Below are 19,750 nucleotides of genomic sequence, written 5' to 3' on the forward strand. Positions count from 1 at the left end.
TCAGTGTAGGATATTGTATATTATCCTTTTTTATAAATATTTTTATTTTACTATAAATACAACAGAAGTGTAACAAATATATAGTTTACTATATTAATGCATGAACAATTTATATATTTGACAGGAAAAAAATTAATTCCATATTTGTTTTTAAATATTCACAAGAAAAAAAAAAAAAAAATAATAATAAAAAAATATTAAAAACAAAAAATAAAAAAATAATAATAAAAAGAAATAATAATAAAAAGAAATAAAAATAAAAAAAAAAGTATAATAAAAAAAATTATAATAAAAAAAAAAAATACAAAAAAAAATAATAATAAAAAAAGTATTAAAAAAATTATAAAAAAAATTATAATTTTATAAAAATAATGTTAGTATCGAAATAATAAGTATGGTGTTGTGTATGCACCTGATTGTATTAAAAAATAATTTAATAATTTTTACGAAAATTAAATCTGCCTTATCAAAAATATATAACTCTCAAAAACTACAGCACAAGAAAAAATAAATAAATAAATATAAATAATTGGCGCGTACACTTCTGTTAGGTGTTTGGCTGAGTTCCTCCTCCTCCGTATTGATGTTATTCCTCAAATGGAGCGACCTACACTTTTAAGTCGACTCCGAACGGCAAATGATTTTTTATAAGGAGCTTTTTCATTGCAGAAATACACTCGGAAGCTTACCATTGCCTGCCGAGGGGCCACCGTTATTAGAGACATTTTTTTCTGTTATTTGTAGTTCACGCACGGAGATTCGAATCAACGCACTTCTTCGGCTACGTTGGCCGCCGCATACAAAAACTATCGCATTGTTTTTGTTTTGAATCTGTTTTAAAATGTTCGCATAATTTCAAATTATAATTCGGGTGTAGTTTAAAAAAACTTCGAAATAAGCAACTTTTCAAATGAACTTAAAAATTATAAATTTTTTTTTATCGAAAAACATTTCATTGAAATTTTTTTTTGTTTTGTGTAAAAAACGTCTCTGGGTGTTTTAAAACTCTTTCTAGTTCATAATCGTTACTATGGATATTATGTGCATCTAATGATTCCTTTCGTTTTTGCCGACAATTCGTTTTCGTACTTTTATAGATTATTGTCATCAAAAAACATTACTTGTTTTAGGTTTGGTTTTGCTAAATTTAAATTTATATAATTTTTTAACTTAATTTTTAGTTTTTGTTTTTTAATAATTTTTTTATTTTTATTTTTTTCACAATTTTAAAATATTAATATATATTTTCTTCTCCGCTTCCGTTGTGTTGTCTGAAAACCCGCTTTTGTAATTACTCTAAAATTTCGAAGCCTTACGCACTTTAGTAAAAACCGCGCTACTCCTACTTTTGTAAATTTATGAAAAAATTGTTTGTGTGCATATTTCCATATTTTGTAAGTTTGTGTACTCATAAATTTTATCTAAGGAAATACGTGACCTTTTCACTACGCCCAAAAGTTTCTTCTAAGGGTTAATACTATTTTTTCGTTTATAAAATTTTCTTTTTTCTTCGCTATTTTACAGTTACACTCATTTATCCCGCTTCCTTAGTCTACTGGGTTGCGTTTTTATATTTTTTGGCAACATGTTTCGTTTTTCTTTAAAAATGTTCAAAAATTTTTGAAAACTTTAAAACTTACATAAAACCTACATATGCTACAATAATTTTTAAAATTAGTATCCACAAAACAACTCAACAAATACAACTCTGCGTCCGCTTAGTAGGACTTCCGCAGCGCATCGAACAAGTACTCTTGCACTTCCGGCGAATTCGGATCCATTGTGTTGAGTTTGTTGGTGGAAATGTTATGCACGCTCTGCAGCGACAGCGCCAGTGATGTTGTGGAGCCGGTAGCGCTGCCGATGCCGCCACTGTTGCCCAGACTGCCGCGCGTCGCGCCGAGCATAACTTTATTTCCCCTGCCTCCACCTCCATCACTTCGGTCGCAGCTCAATTCGTCGACATCAAAACCGCCGCTAACGCTGCCGCCGCCATTGCTGCCGTGTCGTGGAAAAAGCAATGAGCTTTGGCGCTGCAGCTGATGCACCGGCGACACAGACACTGTGGACACACCGCCGACCATCTCTTCCATGTTACGTAGAGAGGAGCGGTGCGACGCATTCGATACAGTCGGCAGTTTGCTCTTCATCGCGTTGTATGTCTTTGTGTAGCTGGTTTTGCGTTGGCGCCGCTGCTTCCAGCGACACACTACAAAAATGATCATAAATGTTGCAAGTGAGGTGAGTACAATGGCCGCGCTGGCTACTATGGCAGAGCGTATGCCCGCCGGCATGTTGCTGTAAATGCTGTTGTGGTTCGCGGATGTGGAAACGGCCGCTGCTGCTGGACTGCGTTTGAAGCCGTGGCCCGATAGCTCGAGGTCGAGCAAATCATGCGCACGTTCCACTTCGTTTTCGATGGCTTCCACAGTGTCCTCGAGGTTGGCGTCGTTAGTTTGTTGCTGCGCGATGGTTAGTTCCTGCTGCTGTGGGGATTCACTGTTCGTATTTGTATTTGTTTCGTTGTCTAGCAGGAAATCACTATCGTCCAACTCGCCGGAGACGTTTTCAAGTAGCAATTGAGGTGGCGGTAAGAAGAAGGGGTTGCGCTTGGTGGACGCGTCGGCGCGTGTGCTGCTTGCAAGTGAGGCCAGTGCCAGCGTTTTCCAGGAGGGAAAGAAACCAACTGATTTTTCGGTGCGTTGCATCTGTGGGTAGGAAGAACCTGTGTAGATAGAAGTAAAGTAGAAAATCAAAAATGGCGTTATATATTGTAAGGCTATTTGAGCGATCGCCGTGCGCGAACTTACATGATTTGTGGCAAGCTGTTGAGGCTGGGGCTGCTGCAAGTTGAGTGTACGCGCGTTGAGCGGTCGCACTGTTGGTTATCACCGTGGGGAAACTTTTGCTTGCTACAACTTCAACTCAGCAGCTCACCACAAATCCTGTCTGTTGCGCTGCCTTAATATCTCGTGCGTTGCCTATCACCTGCGCTACTTTGATAGCGCATACCGCCGCGATATTGTCGCCGTCGGCGGTCTAAGCGATTACGTTCTACCGCACCTTTGCCACTATTGCCGCTGCCCGTCTCGTCCTTGTATATCTCATCTGTCGGCTCAATGTCGATGATGGAAGTGAAGTAGCTGGCGCCTTGTGAATCTGTCTTAATATCGTCTGGCTTTACGCTCTTCAGGTCTATCAGATTGAAGTGTGGAAAATTCTCAAACGCCGTAACAATATCCATATTATCGTGAAGAACGACCTTCTGGCCGGGAAAAAATCGCGACCGATTCTGCACTACCGTCGCCAAGTGCAGCTGGCTGGAGCCGCGTTTGCGGTGCTCAATCAGTTCCTCGAGCGTCATGTTGCGCTGTTCGAGCACTTTGAAGAGACGATTGCCCGAACGTCGATCTTCGATTAGCTCCAGCAGATCAGTGCGGTCATCTACGCCATCGAAATCTGGCACAGAGTCTTGATAGGAGAATGACTCACCAGCGATTGCGGGCTTCATGTGATCGATGCGGGGAGTAATGCTTTCGACGGCGGTAGTTAATTTTTCACGATGTTTACCAAAGGTTGTTTGAGCGCCGAACAAGTTCTCTAGCCCATCACTATTTGGGTTTTTAGGCGTTGAATGCGTCTTCGTATTATCCGCGTCGATAGAATTTGTTTTAAGTTTCGACTGCGCGCGTAGTGCCGGCAATGAGCTCGCAACGGTTGAGGCTATACTCAAGGCGGATGTTGCTAGGCTGCTAGGTGTTGTTGTAACGTGTCTCGTTGTTGCTATTGTGGTCGTTGTCGTGCTTGTAGTTGATGTGGTTATTGGTGTTGTGTCCGGATGTAGGTCGTAGGGCTCCTCATAATCGAATTTGCTTGTCGTTTGCACATCACTTTCTTCCTCATCGCGCAAGTACTCTTCCTCCTCTTGTTCTTCGGTATCGACTTCCGCAGCCTGTTCGTTCAATTCCGGCTTGACACTCACTGTCAACTCATGTTGATTATCTTCTTCATCGCCTACTGCTGTCGGCTCCCTATTGTATCTATTGTTCAGTATAGTGGTGGTCAGTTTTTGCTCTGAGGTTGGCACTTCCTTTGTTGTGGGCTCTGGGCTTGCGGGCGCTGATGGCATTGCATTCTTTAACAGAAATGTCGGCTTTAGCGTCGAACGTTGCAGAAAATTCTTTTTGTAGATGGGCAGACGAGTTGTAATTGGCGTTGTCGTAGTTGTTGTGGTGCTGCTTGCTAGAACGCCAGTGCGTCTTGTACTTCCAATAGGGATACCGCTATGTGACGTTGTGGCGCGTGATGAACTGCCGAAATATTTGAGTCGCTGCAAGGCGGGTAATTTGACTTTGCTGCGCAACTGCGCGTCTTCATTCTCAGCTGACTCGTCTGGTGCTGTACGCGGCTCCACGCTCATTTCATCATCCGTGTATGTCTGCTGCGTTGAACTGGTAGTTGCGGCATTTGCAATGCTCAGTGGTGGAATGCGACGTATCGGTTTAATTGGTTTACTATCAACTGTTTTAGTTGGCATGGATGGTGGCGCCGAGGCTGTGCTCTGCAATACCTGCAGGGCATTCTGTTTGCCTTTCAACAAATCGTCTAGCGACAGGTTCTTTTGCTGCAAAATCTCACTTAGACTCAAACCGCCGGCGTTCTTGAGTATGTGCTTCAAATCGACGGTTGTTTTGCCATTCGTGAAGGCTGAGTCTGCGGCGACTGGCAATTCGACATCCTTTTTCGCTTGTGAATAGGGGCGACGATAAGATTTATCACGAAAGTTCACATTCGGCGCAGTCTCATGCCGCTGTTTATCGCGCAGCTCGTACAGCTTCTGTTCCTTTTCAAGCGCGGCGAGCGGTTCACGTATGGCGGGTTGCTTGCGTTTGCGACTATTGCCGCGTATGTCGTCACGCCTTTGGCTTGGGTTGTTGGAGGCAGCGACAGCTGAGTTGTCCTCATCTACTTTGCCACGCCAATACTGCTGCTGGGCGCTGTCATCGCTGCTGGTGGTTGGACGCCGTGTGTGTGTGCGCGCGCTGCTGGCAGATAGGCGGCGGCGTGAGGATGCCGCCATGTCGCTTGAGGTGTCAGCATAGTAGTTAGGCTCGTTTGCGTTGCCTTCATCGCCAACAACGAGTGAAACACCAGTGCGAATTATCTAAAAGCAGAAAGAATGTTGAAATATAGATAAATCTGAGAAATGTTAAAGTGAACAGCTTTAATAGAATTAAAAAAATATATATGTATATTAATATAATATGTATATGTAATTTAGTTCAATTGATTTGTTCATCAATAGCCTCAAACTTTCGATTCTAACAAGCAGATAAGCCCTTAAGCTCATTAAAATCGCGGTTATTCAATTGATTTTAACTATATTCTAAAAGCACTCCTACAGTACAAATACTCATCACTCATGCATAAAATCCTTCAGTTAATATTAAGGCGTATTATCCTCCCTCCGCACATCTGCTCTATATTTGGTATTCTATTTACTGCTTCTCAAAGGCTTTTATTCTGTTTGCCTACTCGCTCTATTCTATTGAAGGAGGAAATATCTTGTAAAGCATTTGCGAGTATTTATCGCTTCTATTTCCTTCCTAACTCTTCTCCCGCGTGCTGCTCGTTGAAGTGTGAATATGAAATGCACTTAGCTGTTTGTTGATTGATCGACTCGCTACATCAACAAACGTTTTATTCACCTCCCCCGCATTCATGCACTTCTCTCACTTTTCTCCACGCACGCTTCACAAGCTTTGTATCGCTGTCTGGCAGAGAATTGATTGCGGAAGTGCTGCAGCACATAACAAATGAAGTATTTGCTCCTACATAGTAGCGAATAAACAAATACGATTTTCAACCCCGCTGCAGCAGCAGCAGTACAGGGGCGGAACTCAATAGCGGTTCGCTCCCCTTGCCAATGAAGTCGTGCATCTACACTCGTTTGTTTCGGCGATTCACTAGCAAGTCGGCTCTTGTACTTATAGAATATAGGAAATACATTTCCGCAATTTCCCGCGGGCATTTACGTTCGATGCCTCCTCAATTGTTGTTCGTTTGGCAAGGGCTTATTTGTTTTTCCACATTATGTGGTGAATTTTTATTGTTTACTCTTACAGTCCCACTGTTGCAAATTGAGTATTCTTCAATAGACTTAAGCATTATTTCCATTTCACTTAAGTGGAAAGGAAAACCTTTGGCCTGCGCGCTTAAGTAGAAATTTTGCTTATGATTGCATACTGTGCTTGCTCTGAGAGACAGGGCTTGCGAGCTAGGTGAATTGCGCCTTGGGGATAGCTTGATGTTAATGGATGTTTGACCGGCTAAAGTAATCATAAAGGCATAATTCAAAGTATTGTTCATGCTTTAGTGGATATAGAAAAATGATTTTCTTATGAAGTTTATTGATTGGTGGGAAGAGAAAGCATAGGTGCTTGCCGAAGACGATGTTGTAGTACTTGCGACAAGAGGGCACACAAAATATTGAATTTTATTTAAAATGTTGAATAAAATTGTTTTAGAAATTAAAAAAAAAAAATAACAATTTTGAAAAAGTTAATTTTTAAAATAGAACTTTAAATTTTTAACTCGTTTTATTAAATACTTCGTGCTAATGTTTAATCATGTTTTGCATGTTATCATCTGCTGTCTTCATGTATTATACTCGTATATGCACGTCTCCTATTTGTTATTGGTCTTAGATGAATTTATTCACCAAAAGTTTTACAAAGTTTGAACAAATTTTAAAACCAGAACTGCATTTTTTTGCCATTTCAATGTAATTAGAATTTAACTCAGGCGCAATTAAAATTTATTACACAATAATACTGTTTGCCATTTATAGCGAACAAATTTTTTAAAGTACACTCAAATTCAGTCGCACATACACACATACATATGAAGGCATACCAAAAAATGCTTGCTGACAAATGCACTCAATTCACATATCCTCTCAATAACGCCAATCAATCAGTTGCGGCAAAGCGATGAATGCTATCAACAACAATCGCATAGCTGGGTTGGTGGGCGAGGTTATCGGTTGATGAATGCACTAGGGTTGGGTGTCTCTAGCTTTTTTCGCAGCAATAAAAGTCAAGTCATCTAAAAAATGTTCCCCACTTTTGGCGGTGAGGCTTAAACTGCTCCCCGCCCTTTTTCCACTAACGCCTTGCCTTTGGTTTGCTTTCACATTTGGTGAAATCGAATTTCGTTTACTATTAAGCGCAAATACTGTTAAGCAACAAATCAAATATTGGGTGTTAACGCTGGTTCCTGACTGCTTGCATATTTTTATTTGTATGACTGCTTTGTTGACATTTTGAGTGTCGATGACATTTACGGCTCGCAGAGTTGATGTTGTTATTTTACTTTTTTTTTGTTATTGGGTGAGCAAGGGATTCAGTGTATTCCATTTTTTTTATTGCACCGTAAAATTCACTTTTTGTTTGTATGTTCGTGTACAAATTTTAGTGCAAATTTGAGGCTTGGTTGAGAGGGCATGGCATGGATAATTTGATGCGCGTGGTCATCGATCAGTTTTTGCTAGTCTTTGAATTTGTGTTTTTAATATTAATATTTTTGATTAATGAAGCATCTGGAAGTGGCACGGAAGTTAAAGAAAATAAGGAAAAAAAATGGTTGTAAAATAATGCAAAAAAAGCAAAATTTTAATTTATCTGCTTAATATTCCATTCGCCATCGCACAATAATTGAAAGCGTCTATAGCTTTACAGCTAAATTACCTACAAAAAGCTCTGAGATTTAATGCACTAGATAGAGCTAGTTTACGCTGCAGACATTTGCTGGAGACTGAGCCACCTCCTAGGCGAGTCAGTAGGCATCTCTTCGACTACACCTACGAGATCCAGGACCATGATCCATGACTGCAACAACTGCATCGGACAGTATATGGACACACATTAAACGACATACATATATCGGAAGACTCTCACCACCTTCCTAAACTCCTGACCGCCGAATGCCGTTATCGGAGTCATTGCAGGCGAACAGCTGGAGCAATTTTCTCCCACTGCATACTTTTTTATTGACTCCAATGCAAATGCAAAATTTACAACTTTTCGAATGAGCAAGAAAAAAATTTGTTTTTTGTGATATACTAAATTTAAATAACGGTGGTTAAATTTCAAGGGCCGATGTTGAATGTAAACTACACCTAAACGTCAAGTTTTTTTTCTGCATTTCATTTCACAATTTTCAATTTCAGACTAACTCAATTTGAACCAGAATGGTCAGAATGGTCGCAGGAAATGGCCACAGTGAATGACCAATTTTCGAAGAAAATCATCTTCAGTGATGAGGCACATTTTCACCAGTGGATTCGTCAATAAGCAGAATTGCCGCATTTGGGCGAATGATAATCCAAGAGTGATTGCCGAAAAACCAATGCACCCACAAAGAGTAACTTTTTGGTGCGGTTTATGGGCCGGCGGCATCATTGGGCCGTATTTTTTCCAAAATGAGGCCGGTCAGGAAGTTACTGTGAATAGTGTTCGCTATCGTGAGATGATAACGAACTTTTTATGGCCCGAATTGGAAGATATGGATGTCGACGATATGTGGTTTCAACAGGATGGTGCCACTTGTCACACAGCTAACATAACAATGGTTCCTTTGCGCGAAACATTTGATGGCCGAATAATATCACGTCGCGGCGATGTCAATTGGCCGCCAAGATCATGTGATTTGACACCGTTGGACTTCTTTCTTTGGAGTTATTTAAAAGAAAAGGTGTACGTCGATAAGCCAGCAACATTTCAAGAGCTAAAGGATGAGATAATTCGGCACATTAACTGCATAGAACCTCAATTATGCCTCAGCGTCATCAAAAATTTAGACCATCGGATGGAGGTGTGCCGCCGAGGCCGCGGCTTCCATTTGGCCGATATTTTGTTCCACACGTAATTGAGCCATACCAACATTATCATAATAAAGAGAAATGACAATAATTTCCTAAAAAAATTGTATTTTATTCAAAATCTACACCGGCCCTTGAAACCTAACCACCCTTTACAAATACAATTAAGTATACATGAGAAAAGCATGTAAGTGCTTTGCAAAAATGTTCTTTAGCCCAATTAAATTAATAAAATATTAAATATTAAATTATTTTTCAAAATATCTATATCGGACCGATTTGAACTAGTTAAAACTGGGTCAATTCGAGACTAGTTAAAATTTGCAAAAATAGTTGCTACGTCGAACTCGAATATTGATTCACTACTACAAGTTTTCTTTACATCTCACTAGCTCCATTGTTTAAACGCGAGCAAAAAAGTATTTTAATTTTAAGATCGCCCATAGAACAGTTTTAAACTATTTGCGCAAAAATAATGGTTTTTTTCCTCCAAACAAATTTGTATATTATTTATTAAATTAAAAATGATCGAATATCCAATTGCGTCCCTTCTTCGTTAGAGCGAATTCAAATACAAAACTCTCAAATTTTGTTTTGAGATCAAAAGATTAATAAACAAATTTCACCAAAATATTAAAAAAAAAATGGAATTTTAGTCGTTTCAGACTAATAATATATAGATTTTTTCAAAACACCTATATCGGCCCGATTTGAACTAGCTAAATTCGAGTGACTTCGAGACTAGTTCGCGTTCACAAAAATTGTTGTTATTCAATAATACATGCTTTCTTTCACCTCATGAGCTCCGTTGTCCAATCGAAGGCAAAACGAGTCTTTAATTCATACGCTTTCGGCGCGATAAATACATCCCACCTGAATGTACTGAAAACAGTTGAATAAGTGCGAGCAGAGTGGCTAAATCTGTTACAATATTTTTAGTAATTTTTTGCGCTCAACTATTTTTAACTAAATCCATTAGGCAGCTCTTCTGCTCTCTCGCACTCAGCTGCATTCGAAATGAAATCCGCTGAGTGACACTTCAATTTGCTTGAAATAAAAAATTAAATAAGAAAACAAAAAAAAAACTCAAGCATGCATGCACTTACACACACACGCACACCCGCTTATTCAAATGTCACGAAAAGGAATTTAAGTTTTTAAATGCTTGCGCCTAAAATGGTGCTACGTTGGCATATTTTAAAAGCACAGCTGACAGATTTTATCGAAATGCCAACTGTGAGTTAAATGTGTGACAGTATAAGTGAGTGCAAAACCAAAACCCAGCAAATCGGAAAGAACGGAAAGAACAGAACGCCGAAAAACAAGAGGATTTTAACGCGCGACTGTGTGCTAAGCTTAGCTGCGCCGGCTGAAAGCGAATGTGCCGCCAAGTGAAACAGTACACGAATAATATTTTAGTAGAAGCTTTCATAGACAGCTGTTACATACATACATATTTTGCATGACTTTTTTAAATTTTTATTTCACTAGTTCTCGAGCCATTTGCAAATTCAACTAAAATAATGCACTGCTAAGCGTAATTTTTCGTAGAACATGAGAATGAACGCGTAGTAGTAAAACAAATGTTACAAAACAAAAATAGTTAAAAAAAATTAAAAAAAAACTACGAAAAGTGTCTTTGACTACAAAAAAGTGCAAACAAAGCAGCGCTTTTTTCCTAGCTTCCAAAGGCTACGCTTAAATGCAACGTTGCAACAATTTTTGTCAGCAAAGTCATAGCAACAGTTGCCGCGCAGTGGGCCCTTGCTATTGAAGTAGTATTGCAAAAAGAACGTATAAGAATGTATTGTATAAAAACGGTTATCGCAAGCCCTCAAATCGATCACTTGTGACCTGTATGCAGGCTGGTATGAGCGGTCTGTAAGTACATGGTGGTGAATTCGAACTAACGATTTTTTTTGACACTTTGTGCTCAAATAACATTTATGAGGTGTCAGAAATTTGGTTTATATTAAGAAATTTGCAAAGTGTATTGATTTTCGCTTGAGAAAATTTGGAAAATATAGAAAACTTTCGAAAATCATTGAAAACTGAATAATTAGCGGAAACCGTGACGCCTATTGGCGTGGCTCAGAAATTGTGATTTAAAGACATTTAACTTTTTTTGTAGTATACCGTTAAGGATAAATGTTACGCTCAACCAGAGTTGATTCAAGTGATGAAAATGAAATCGTCGTTGCCATTAGTGAGCTAAGTGCCGAAACGATCGAAACTATGCTGAAAAATTTAGTGGACAGAATAATTTACTGTAAAACCAGCCGTGCTAGTCATTTACATGAAATTGTATGCCATTTTTAATTGTAACATTTACGTTTTCCAATGCAAAAAAAAAAACCAAAATAATCAAAAAAAGCATGCATCTTTTATGTATAGCCGAATTAAATTAAATTCTATATGCTAGCTGAACCACCCTGTACCAGCGTGCAGTGTAGCAATATGCTGCCGACTCTGGCACATAGTGTGGCTATGCACCTCGTGCAGATAACTGTAAAAATACCAATTCATGCATGCGTGTGAAATTCTCCGCATGGCAGTGAGGAGTTTCCCGCCATTTTTCGAAACGTTTCTTCTGCCGTCTATCTTTGCTTGTGCTTCGGTGCTGATACCTGTGCCCATTTGCGCGCTATTTGCATGCTAGTTGTTATTGCTTTTTGTTTGTGCTTGTTGTCATCTCACCTCTTTGCGCATTGCATTGTTTTGCACTCAAACCGAGGATTTTATGTCGCTGCAACTTTCTGAGTTGTTTCACTTTTGTTTCTTGTTATTTCCTATGTATTTTTTTACTTCTTCTGTTTTATTTGCATTTTCATGCCCATTGTGTGCGAGGTGTGCCTTCGCATTTTGCATTTTGATTGTTCGCATTTGCATTTCGAGTGCACTTTTTTATACTCTATACAGCGAATGAAGGGACGGGACGAACGTGCGCTAGCAGCGAAGTCGAGTGGTGTGTTGAACTCAGTCTATGCTGTTGTATTATTTTGCGATTGATTAGTTTTTGTTGACACAAATGCAAGAAGGGGACGGAGCTATTATATTTTACATTTTTTCTCACAAATTCAATTGGTGTATTGGTGTGTGGGTCTGTGTATGGGTGTACCAAAGAAATATGTGCTGTAATAAAAATAATAGATAGCAACCATCACCTAATGGAACGATTTCTGACCCAAAAAGCATCCGAAGTTACTCGAAAACTTTTACAGCATTTGCATGGATGAACATTTGATTCCGCCACAAATGAAAGTAAGCCATCAATAGTTACCTTTAACAAGCAGATTAAAGCTGCCACAAGTCTACGAGAGTCATGTGAAAGCTCGCAAATATTTTTTATCCAAATTGTTTCACTAATTACTCGAACGAGCTAACATGGAGAAGAGTGAAAAAAAATGATGAATGGGAGAAAAATAAGTTACCACAAAGCAATGTCCAAAGCTACAGATGAAAGCTGCCGCAAGTTTATGACAATTAGGTGAAAGCTCGCACATTTTTGTTTCAGCAGTTTCACTAATTACTCGAACGAGCTAGCATGGAGAAGAGTGACGGGAAATGGTGGGTTTGTTTTTAAATCTTTCATAGACGTTGTGTTAGCGCGCTATCCTCAAGTGGCCTTCTGAAACTAAGCTGAAAATCTCCTCTCGTCGCAGGAGTATTACATCGCGGAAGAACCAAAGCGATTAGCCGCCCCTGCTGTCTCAGTCTTTCCAGTCGCCTCATCTCTTTCATAGTGTCGGCCTCCAAGCCGCATTGCACCTTTTCTTTGAGTGCAGCATATGTTGCACCAATATTTTCTGCGAAGGAGGCTCTTCAAAGGCACTATAGAGTTTTTCTTTTGCAGAATGGAAGCGCGTGCATGTGAAGAATATGTGGTGAATTTCTTCTATAATATTCTCGTCGCAGTAGAAAAATCTTGTGTATGCAGTTTTAAAGATCTTTGAATTTTGTTAAAATAAAGGAAAAGTTTTAAGTAGATAAAAAATCACATTCTTTTTTGAGATTTTTTTGCGGACGCAGTATTGTGCATTTTCTCTCCATTTAACGCCTACTCCTCATTTTTTTATAATAGGACTATGAATAAGTTCGTGCGGTTTTTTTTTCGAAATTTGAAACTTTATTGACGTAAAATGGTTACAAATTTAATATTCAAAATATTGTCCATCGCTTACTACTACTTTTTCCCATCTTTCTGGCAATTCACGGATTCCCTTTGTGAAAAATTCGGTCGGTTTTGCCGCAATCCACGAATCGATCCATTTTTTGACTTCATCGTAATTACGGAAGTGCTGGTCAGCCAGGCCATGTTGCATCGATCGGAAGAGATAGTAATCGGATGGCGCAAGGTCTGGACTATACGGCGGGTGGGGTAGGACATCCCATTTGAGCGTTTCTAAGTATGTTTTGACCACTTGTGCAACATGTGGCCGAGCATTGTCATGTTGCAAAATAACTTTGTCGTGTCTATCGGCGTATTGCGGCCGTTTTTCTCGCAGTGCTCGGCTCAAACGCATCAATTGTCGTCGGTAGACATCCCCCGTAATCGTTTCATTCGGTTTCAGTAGCTCATAATACACAACACCCAGCTGGTCCCACCAGATACACAGCATAACCTTCAGGCCATGAATATTCTGCGCCGACGTCGATGTTGAAGCATGGCCAGGGTATCCATACGTTGCCCGACGTTTTGGATTGTCGTAATGGACCCACTTTTCATCGCCAGTCACAATTCGATGCAAAAAACCCTTTCTTTTGTGCCGTTGAAGCAGTTGTTCGCATGCCATAAAACGGCGTTCAACGTCTCTTGGCTTCAATTCATACGGCACCCAATGGCCTACCTTTCGGATCATTCCCATGGCTTTTAAACGTTTGGAAATGGTTGATTGATCAACTCCCAAAGTTTTTGCAACCTCTTCTTGCGTTTGAGCCGGATCTTGATCGAGCAATTCCTCCAATTCGGTATCCATGAACTTTGGCGGCGCACCCTCGCGTTCTTCGTCTTCCAAGCCAAAATCACCACTTTTAAAGCGTGCAAACCACTTCTGGCACGTTCGCTCAGATAGAGCATGCTCACCATAAACTTCCACCAAGATACGATGACTTTCGGCTGCTTTTTTCTTCATATTAAAATAATGAAGAAGAATTCCCCGCAAAAACACATTATTTGCACGAAATTCGACATTTTCAAGTGTGGTAAAAATATTGTTGTTTACGCTTCAAATAAAAAACTTATACTGACGTTTGTGCCTTACGACAGTAGCTCTCCAATGAATGTTTGGAAATGTGGATCGATGGAATAATAATCAAGTTACGCCATCTGTTGTAAAACCGCACGAACTTATAAATAGACAACACCGTCAGCGGAAAAAATTATAAAAAATTAACGCGATTTTTCAACGACTTGAGACTTGTACTTTACCGAAATTCAATGATCTTTAAAACTGCATACCTGAAATTTTTGTAAAAATGCTGAGTAAAAATTTTTTAAATTTTGCACGAAGTTCAAAACTTTGCTTTATAAGGTGGTTGTTGTGCTATGAACGAAATTCTTATAAAAAACCACTGAAATCACAAAATAAATAAATAAATAAATAATAAAAACTTATAAATGATCTACACTTTATTTTGACGCTGACTGTTGATACTTTATATTGTGGGCTGCAGGCACATTGAAACAAGTGCTGGTGAGAGAGGGAGCCGAGAGTTTCCTCTAATGTTTTCTAACTGTACGAGTACTTAGTGTTGAACATTTCGAAACTTTAGTACCGAATATAAACCTTTAGTGTTGATGATATCGCAAGTCCTAAGCATTTATGTATGCACCTAAAATATATATTTACTATTCATTGCTCCCTGCGCTCCATATCTCCGCCATCAGTTTGCCATGCAGCCCATTAACCTTTTTATGTACGCCTCAATGGCAGCATTAATTTGGGTCAGCGTTTCATTATTTAAGTTTAGGCATTGCAAGGATTTTCTAGACAATGCATTTCTCTGCTGCTCACCTCTTAGTTCGTTTTTCGCTCACAACCATTTTTCCTACTTTCTTATCATGCACCATGCACACTACATCATACAAATTCACCAAGCTGCTTTCTTCTATTCCAGGCGCCTGCGATTGTCTTCCGATTGCCTGCAGCTGGCTTGCTTTTTGTTGGCCGCTGATATGCTTGCGGCCAGGCTGTGCTTTTGTCATCTTTACATAGCAACTTTTGAGCTAAAATGCCGTCGGAGTTTTTACAAAAACAACAAAACAAAAAGAGCATCATGCAGAATAAAAGAAATAAAAAGAAAAAAACTAACAAAGGCAAAATTTGAAACAAAAGCGCTAAGCTGCATGGCTGCAGGAAGTGCCAAGAAGTACCCGTGAGAGGAAAACACTGCTCGGTAGTCGACAAAGGCTTTATAGACAAGTTGTAAATGCCATAAGTACTTGCAAGTCGCCTTACACTTACTTGCGCTCTCGAACTAATTCTGCTATAGCCCATTGCTCCCATTCTCTTCATTTCCTTACAACGCCATCAGCAACTCGGCGCGTTTTGTTGCCTGCTCTGTATCTTTGGAACGCCACTACTAGCCAGCCAATGCCTGCTTAACTGTCTTACAAACCATTTACAGCATTTTTTCCTTTTTCCCCTAGTGTTTAGCTTCGCCTACCACTCAATAAACTTGTGAATAGTTTCTTCTGCCTACGTTTATGTCCCGCCCCAACTACAACGCTGCGGCAGGAGTGGCGCGCATCTTCCACTGCCGGCAGCGCATAAAGTTTTTCGGCTTTTGTCCGCTGTTGCTCTTTTTGCGCAGTTGTTCCACTTTAATTAGCGGTGTATACCGCAAACAGCTTCTTCTTTTCATGCTGGCTGGCTTGGCAAAGTACAAATTTGCGCCAAACACAGGAAAAACTAAACAAAAGTTTCCAAAGTGCATATTAAAATAAAATAATGTGAAAAATTTTACGCGAAAAATGTTTATTATTATTTCAGTTTTCATATTTGCGCGCATAACCTGCATAACTAAATACTTGCGTTTGTGTGTGCCGCCCCTCACCCTTTTCCTATGCGCTTCGCAAAAGTTTTTTTTAATGAAATTTTGCGGTTAATTTGATTATGAGATTTATCCCGCAAACTTGTTTGAAATTTGGCATCCACATTGGCATTGCCGAAAACTATTTACTTGTTTGTGTGCAGTTCAAAAGTTCTTAAAAGTGTTTGCTTAAGCGTTTAAGTGAGTTGCTTTGTACTTGTAACTGAGGGGATTTTTATTCGAAGTATAAAATTTTATGTACGAATACTTGGTAACGTAAGTGCAGTGCATAAAATGGGTAAAATAATGAGAGCAAAACCAAATCATGAACAAACCCTTGGTTCAGTTTTACCAGAAGCTTTAATTCAAAATTAAAAAAAAAATTTAAAAAAAAATAAAAGACAAGTAAATATAAAAAAATTAAATGAACAACTATAAAAAAAAGTAAAAAGAAATTTAATGAAAAAATTAAAAAAAAAATTAAAGAAAAAACAAGTAAATAAAAAAAATACATGAAAAAAATTAAATAAGACACAAGTAAATAAAAAGCAAGAAAGCAATCAAATAAAAATCAATTAAAAAAATGCTTTTAAAAAGATAAGTAAATAAACTATGATAAATTAAATTAAAATATATAAAAACAAAAAATTAAACATAAATATTAAAAAAAAAAAAATTAAATAAATAAAAAAAAAAAATAAATAAATAAAAAAAAATAAATAAATAAAAACAAATTAAATAAAAAAATAAAAAAAGTAAGTTAACAAAAAAAAGAAAAATAAAAGGAAAAAATGAGATTAAAAAAAATAAAAAATTAAAAGAAATTAAATAAAAAGAAGTAAATACCAAAAAATTGAATAAAAAAAGGTAAAAAAATTAATAAAAAAAAAAAAATTTAATAAAAAAATTAAATAAAAAAGTAAAATAAAAACAAAAAAAAATTAAATAAAAAACAAGTAAAAAAAATAAAATTGGAAAATAAAATAGTAAACAAGTAAATAAAAATGAATGAAACAAAAAACATTTAATAAAAATAAGTAAGAAAAAAAAATGGAAAAATAAAATAGAAAACAAGTAAATAAAAAAAAATTCAACAAAACAACAATTGAATACAAAACAAGTAAATAAAAAAAAGTAAGTGACAAAAAAAAAAAAAAATTTAATTAAGAAATTAAAAAAAAAAGTTTTATAATTGTTTCAAATATCTTTAAATTTAATTTAGTTTAGGAGTAGCTAGTGAACGTTTAGACCCAACTGACAGTCTGCGGTACATGAAAATCCTAAGTTAAAAAGAAAATGAAGAGCTATTAAAAAGGTTTTAAAAGTTTTTCAGTAAAACTTCTTTTTAAGCAAGAAAAAATTAATATTTTTACTACCTACTTTACTTTCACCCGATTCTGGTTTACCTCTTTGCACATCCACACCACCTTCAAGGCCGACTCGGCGTATAAGCAACCACAATTGAATATTCGTATCAAAGAATTTCAACTGCTATTTATCCGTTTCATCTTGCAAGTTTACTTTCAAAATTCGCAAAATCCCCACCGCAAAAATAAAACTTTAAATTCTTAATTAAAAAATTCCCAATCCTTCGCATACAAATATCGATTTTCAGTTTGGCAAATATTTTCATTTCGGTTCATTTGACGGGTGTACTCCACAACATGGTTGTCGGCCACGAAATGGGGTCAACCATGGTGCTGTCGGCCCCCTACGGCCGACATCGATTTCCGGCGAACTTTCCCTGACCACCACACACATCTCCACACTACATTTGCCGCAAGTCTGCCTAATATTTTCTCTATTAAATTGGTATTAGATTTCTGGGAAAATTTTCAGTCGCTTGCCACAACATCCGCTATCAAAAATTTTGTGTTATTCGTGCGGAAATGCGAAACAACAAGCCGGATAACGGGAAATCAGTAACTGACCACAAACAACAACAGTTCCGTTTTAAACAAAAACGAAATATGGATTTTGTTGTGGCTATGCGCGAAAGTGTCGATGAGCAGCAACTTTGTGGCCGGATAAGCTGGGCAGTGCGGTGACTACAATTGGCTTGGTTTGGTGGAAGCGCAGCTTTGCCGTGATTGTAGTGGTCTAATGCACACATTCAGCTAGCTGAAAATGTATATACATACATATGTATTCATATACTATATAAAATGCCAGTATATTTGGTGCTTGCTGCAGCATTTGCTCTTTTGTACTTAACATTTTGAGTTTTGAATTTTGAAAATTATTTTGTGCAGCGGGCGTGAATTTCCGCAAAAATATCGGTCACCACCATTCTGTAGTTTGTGCCCTTGCCCTCGCTCTTCCCTCTTCTCCTTACACACCGGCCGGCATATATTTACTCACATACAAGTTCCATCTCATTTAGCACTTCCCTCTCTTCTAAACACACCACCCCCGCGCGCTGCTCACCTGTTAAGTTCGTAATTATGTTATGCAAATGCGTTGGCACTTTTGGCATTCTGGCTAAATTTAATTGCGCGTAAAGTGCAAACATTTAATCAATGTAGCGTTGCAAGGACTGATAGCGCGCTCTCTGCAGGCTGTGCTGCCTGATCGATTTTCATGATATACTTTCATATGTATGTAGGTATATTGACCGGAAAGTGTTTGATTGTTGAATGGAGTGGAATGCGCATGGGAGCCTATGGTTTGCGCTGGTCGTGTGTCGGTAGGGAAATCCGCCGCCGGATATGCAGCAATAAATTGTCGATTGTTGCAATTAAAAACTTTTAATTAATGTGCGAGCGTTCAACATGCGCTGGGGGTTGGGCTAAGGAATTAAATGGAAAAATATAAAATTTTGTTTTTAGGTGTACTACACTTTTTTGTGAGTTTTTCATCTCTGTTGAAGGAAATAACGTTTTACTAAAAAAAATCAATTTTCAATTCAGTGAAATTATTTTAAAGAAATAAAGTTTTTTAATTATTGTATATATTTTTTTTTTAAATAAACCTTTTTTTTTTAAATAAGGTTTTTTAAATAAAAAAAGGCATTTGATGCATTTTAGTAAATTTTTGTATTATCTTATATATTATTCTTTCAATATTTATGTTTTTTTTGATTATGTTTTAAATATTTTTCTTTTAATATGTTTAATGTTTTTCTTTGAACATTTTTTAAATTTGAATATTTCTTTCAGTATATATAAGTAAAAAATGAGATACAAAATCAAATAAAAACAAGTAAAAAAAATTAAATGAAAAAACTACAATAAAAAAATTGAAGAAAAAACAAGTGCAAAAAAAAAAAATAAAAAAAAAATAAAAGAAAACAAGTAAATAAATAAAAATTAAGTGAAAAAAATTAAATGAAAAACAAATGAAAAAAAATTAAATTGAATTCAGTAAAAAATGATGGTTTATATTTAATACCAGTTGCTATTGAATTTATACAATTTTGGAATTAAATTTGATTTTTAATTCTAAAAAGTTTTATTTTAAGGCGATGAAATATTCTTGCAATTATTTTAAATCCAAAATGGGTTTCAAACAAAACTTTAATTGGTGCTGAGCGTTGCGTTTTTGAAATTTAATACCTATTAGATTTAACTTAAGACCGAAAAAACATTAAAATGCTCTCTTTGATGTTTCAAGCTATTTTGGTTTCAGTTTAAGTTTCAATTATATTCAATTTAAAATTTATTGGTTTAAAAGTAAAACCAAAAAAGTATTAAACAATTTTCTCACTCTCAATTAATTTTAATGTACTCTGAACTTTAGTATTATTTGCTTTAAAGTAAAACCAAGAAAGTATTAAAAAAGTCTCTCACTCTCTGTCACTCACTCACCCTCAGTGTCATTTTTTCCACTATTCTAGAA

General features: G+C 37.3%; 1 protein-coding gene across 1 annotated transcript; it reads right to left on the reverse strand.

Moving 5' to 3' along the window:
- Positions 1 to 283: 283 nt before the first annotated feature.
- Positions 284 to 19,731, reverse strand: LOC128857729 (protein phosphatase 1 regulatory subunit 12A). The gene is made up of 3 exons (XM_054093471.1): positions 19,720 to 19,731; positions 3,064 to 5,164; positions 284 to 2,725 (listed from the first exon to the last, which is right to left on the reverse strand). Exons 1-3 carry the CDS (start codon positions 19,729 to 19,731, stop codon positions 1,719 to 1,721), a joined length of 3,120 nt encoding a protein of 1,039 aa, XP_053949446.1. The 3' UTR covers positions 284 to 1,718.
- Positions 19,732 to 19,750: the final 19 nt, after the last annotated feature.

Source organism: Anastrepha ludens, chromosome 3 (genome assembly GCF_028408465.1).
Source record: "Anastrepha ludens isolate Willacy chromosome 3, idAnaLude1.1, whole genome shotgun sequence".
In the NCBI taxonomy this organism is placed as follows: Eukaryota; Metazoa; Arthropoda; class Insecta; order Diptera; family Tephritidae; genus Anastrepha; species Anastrepha ludens.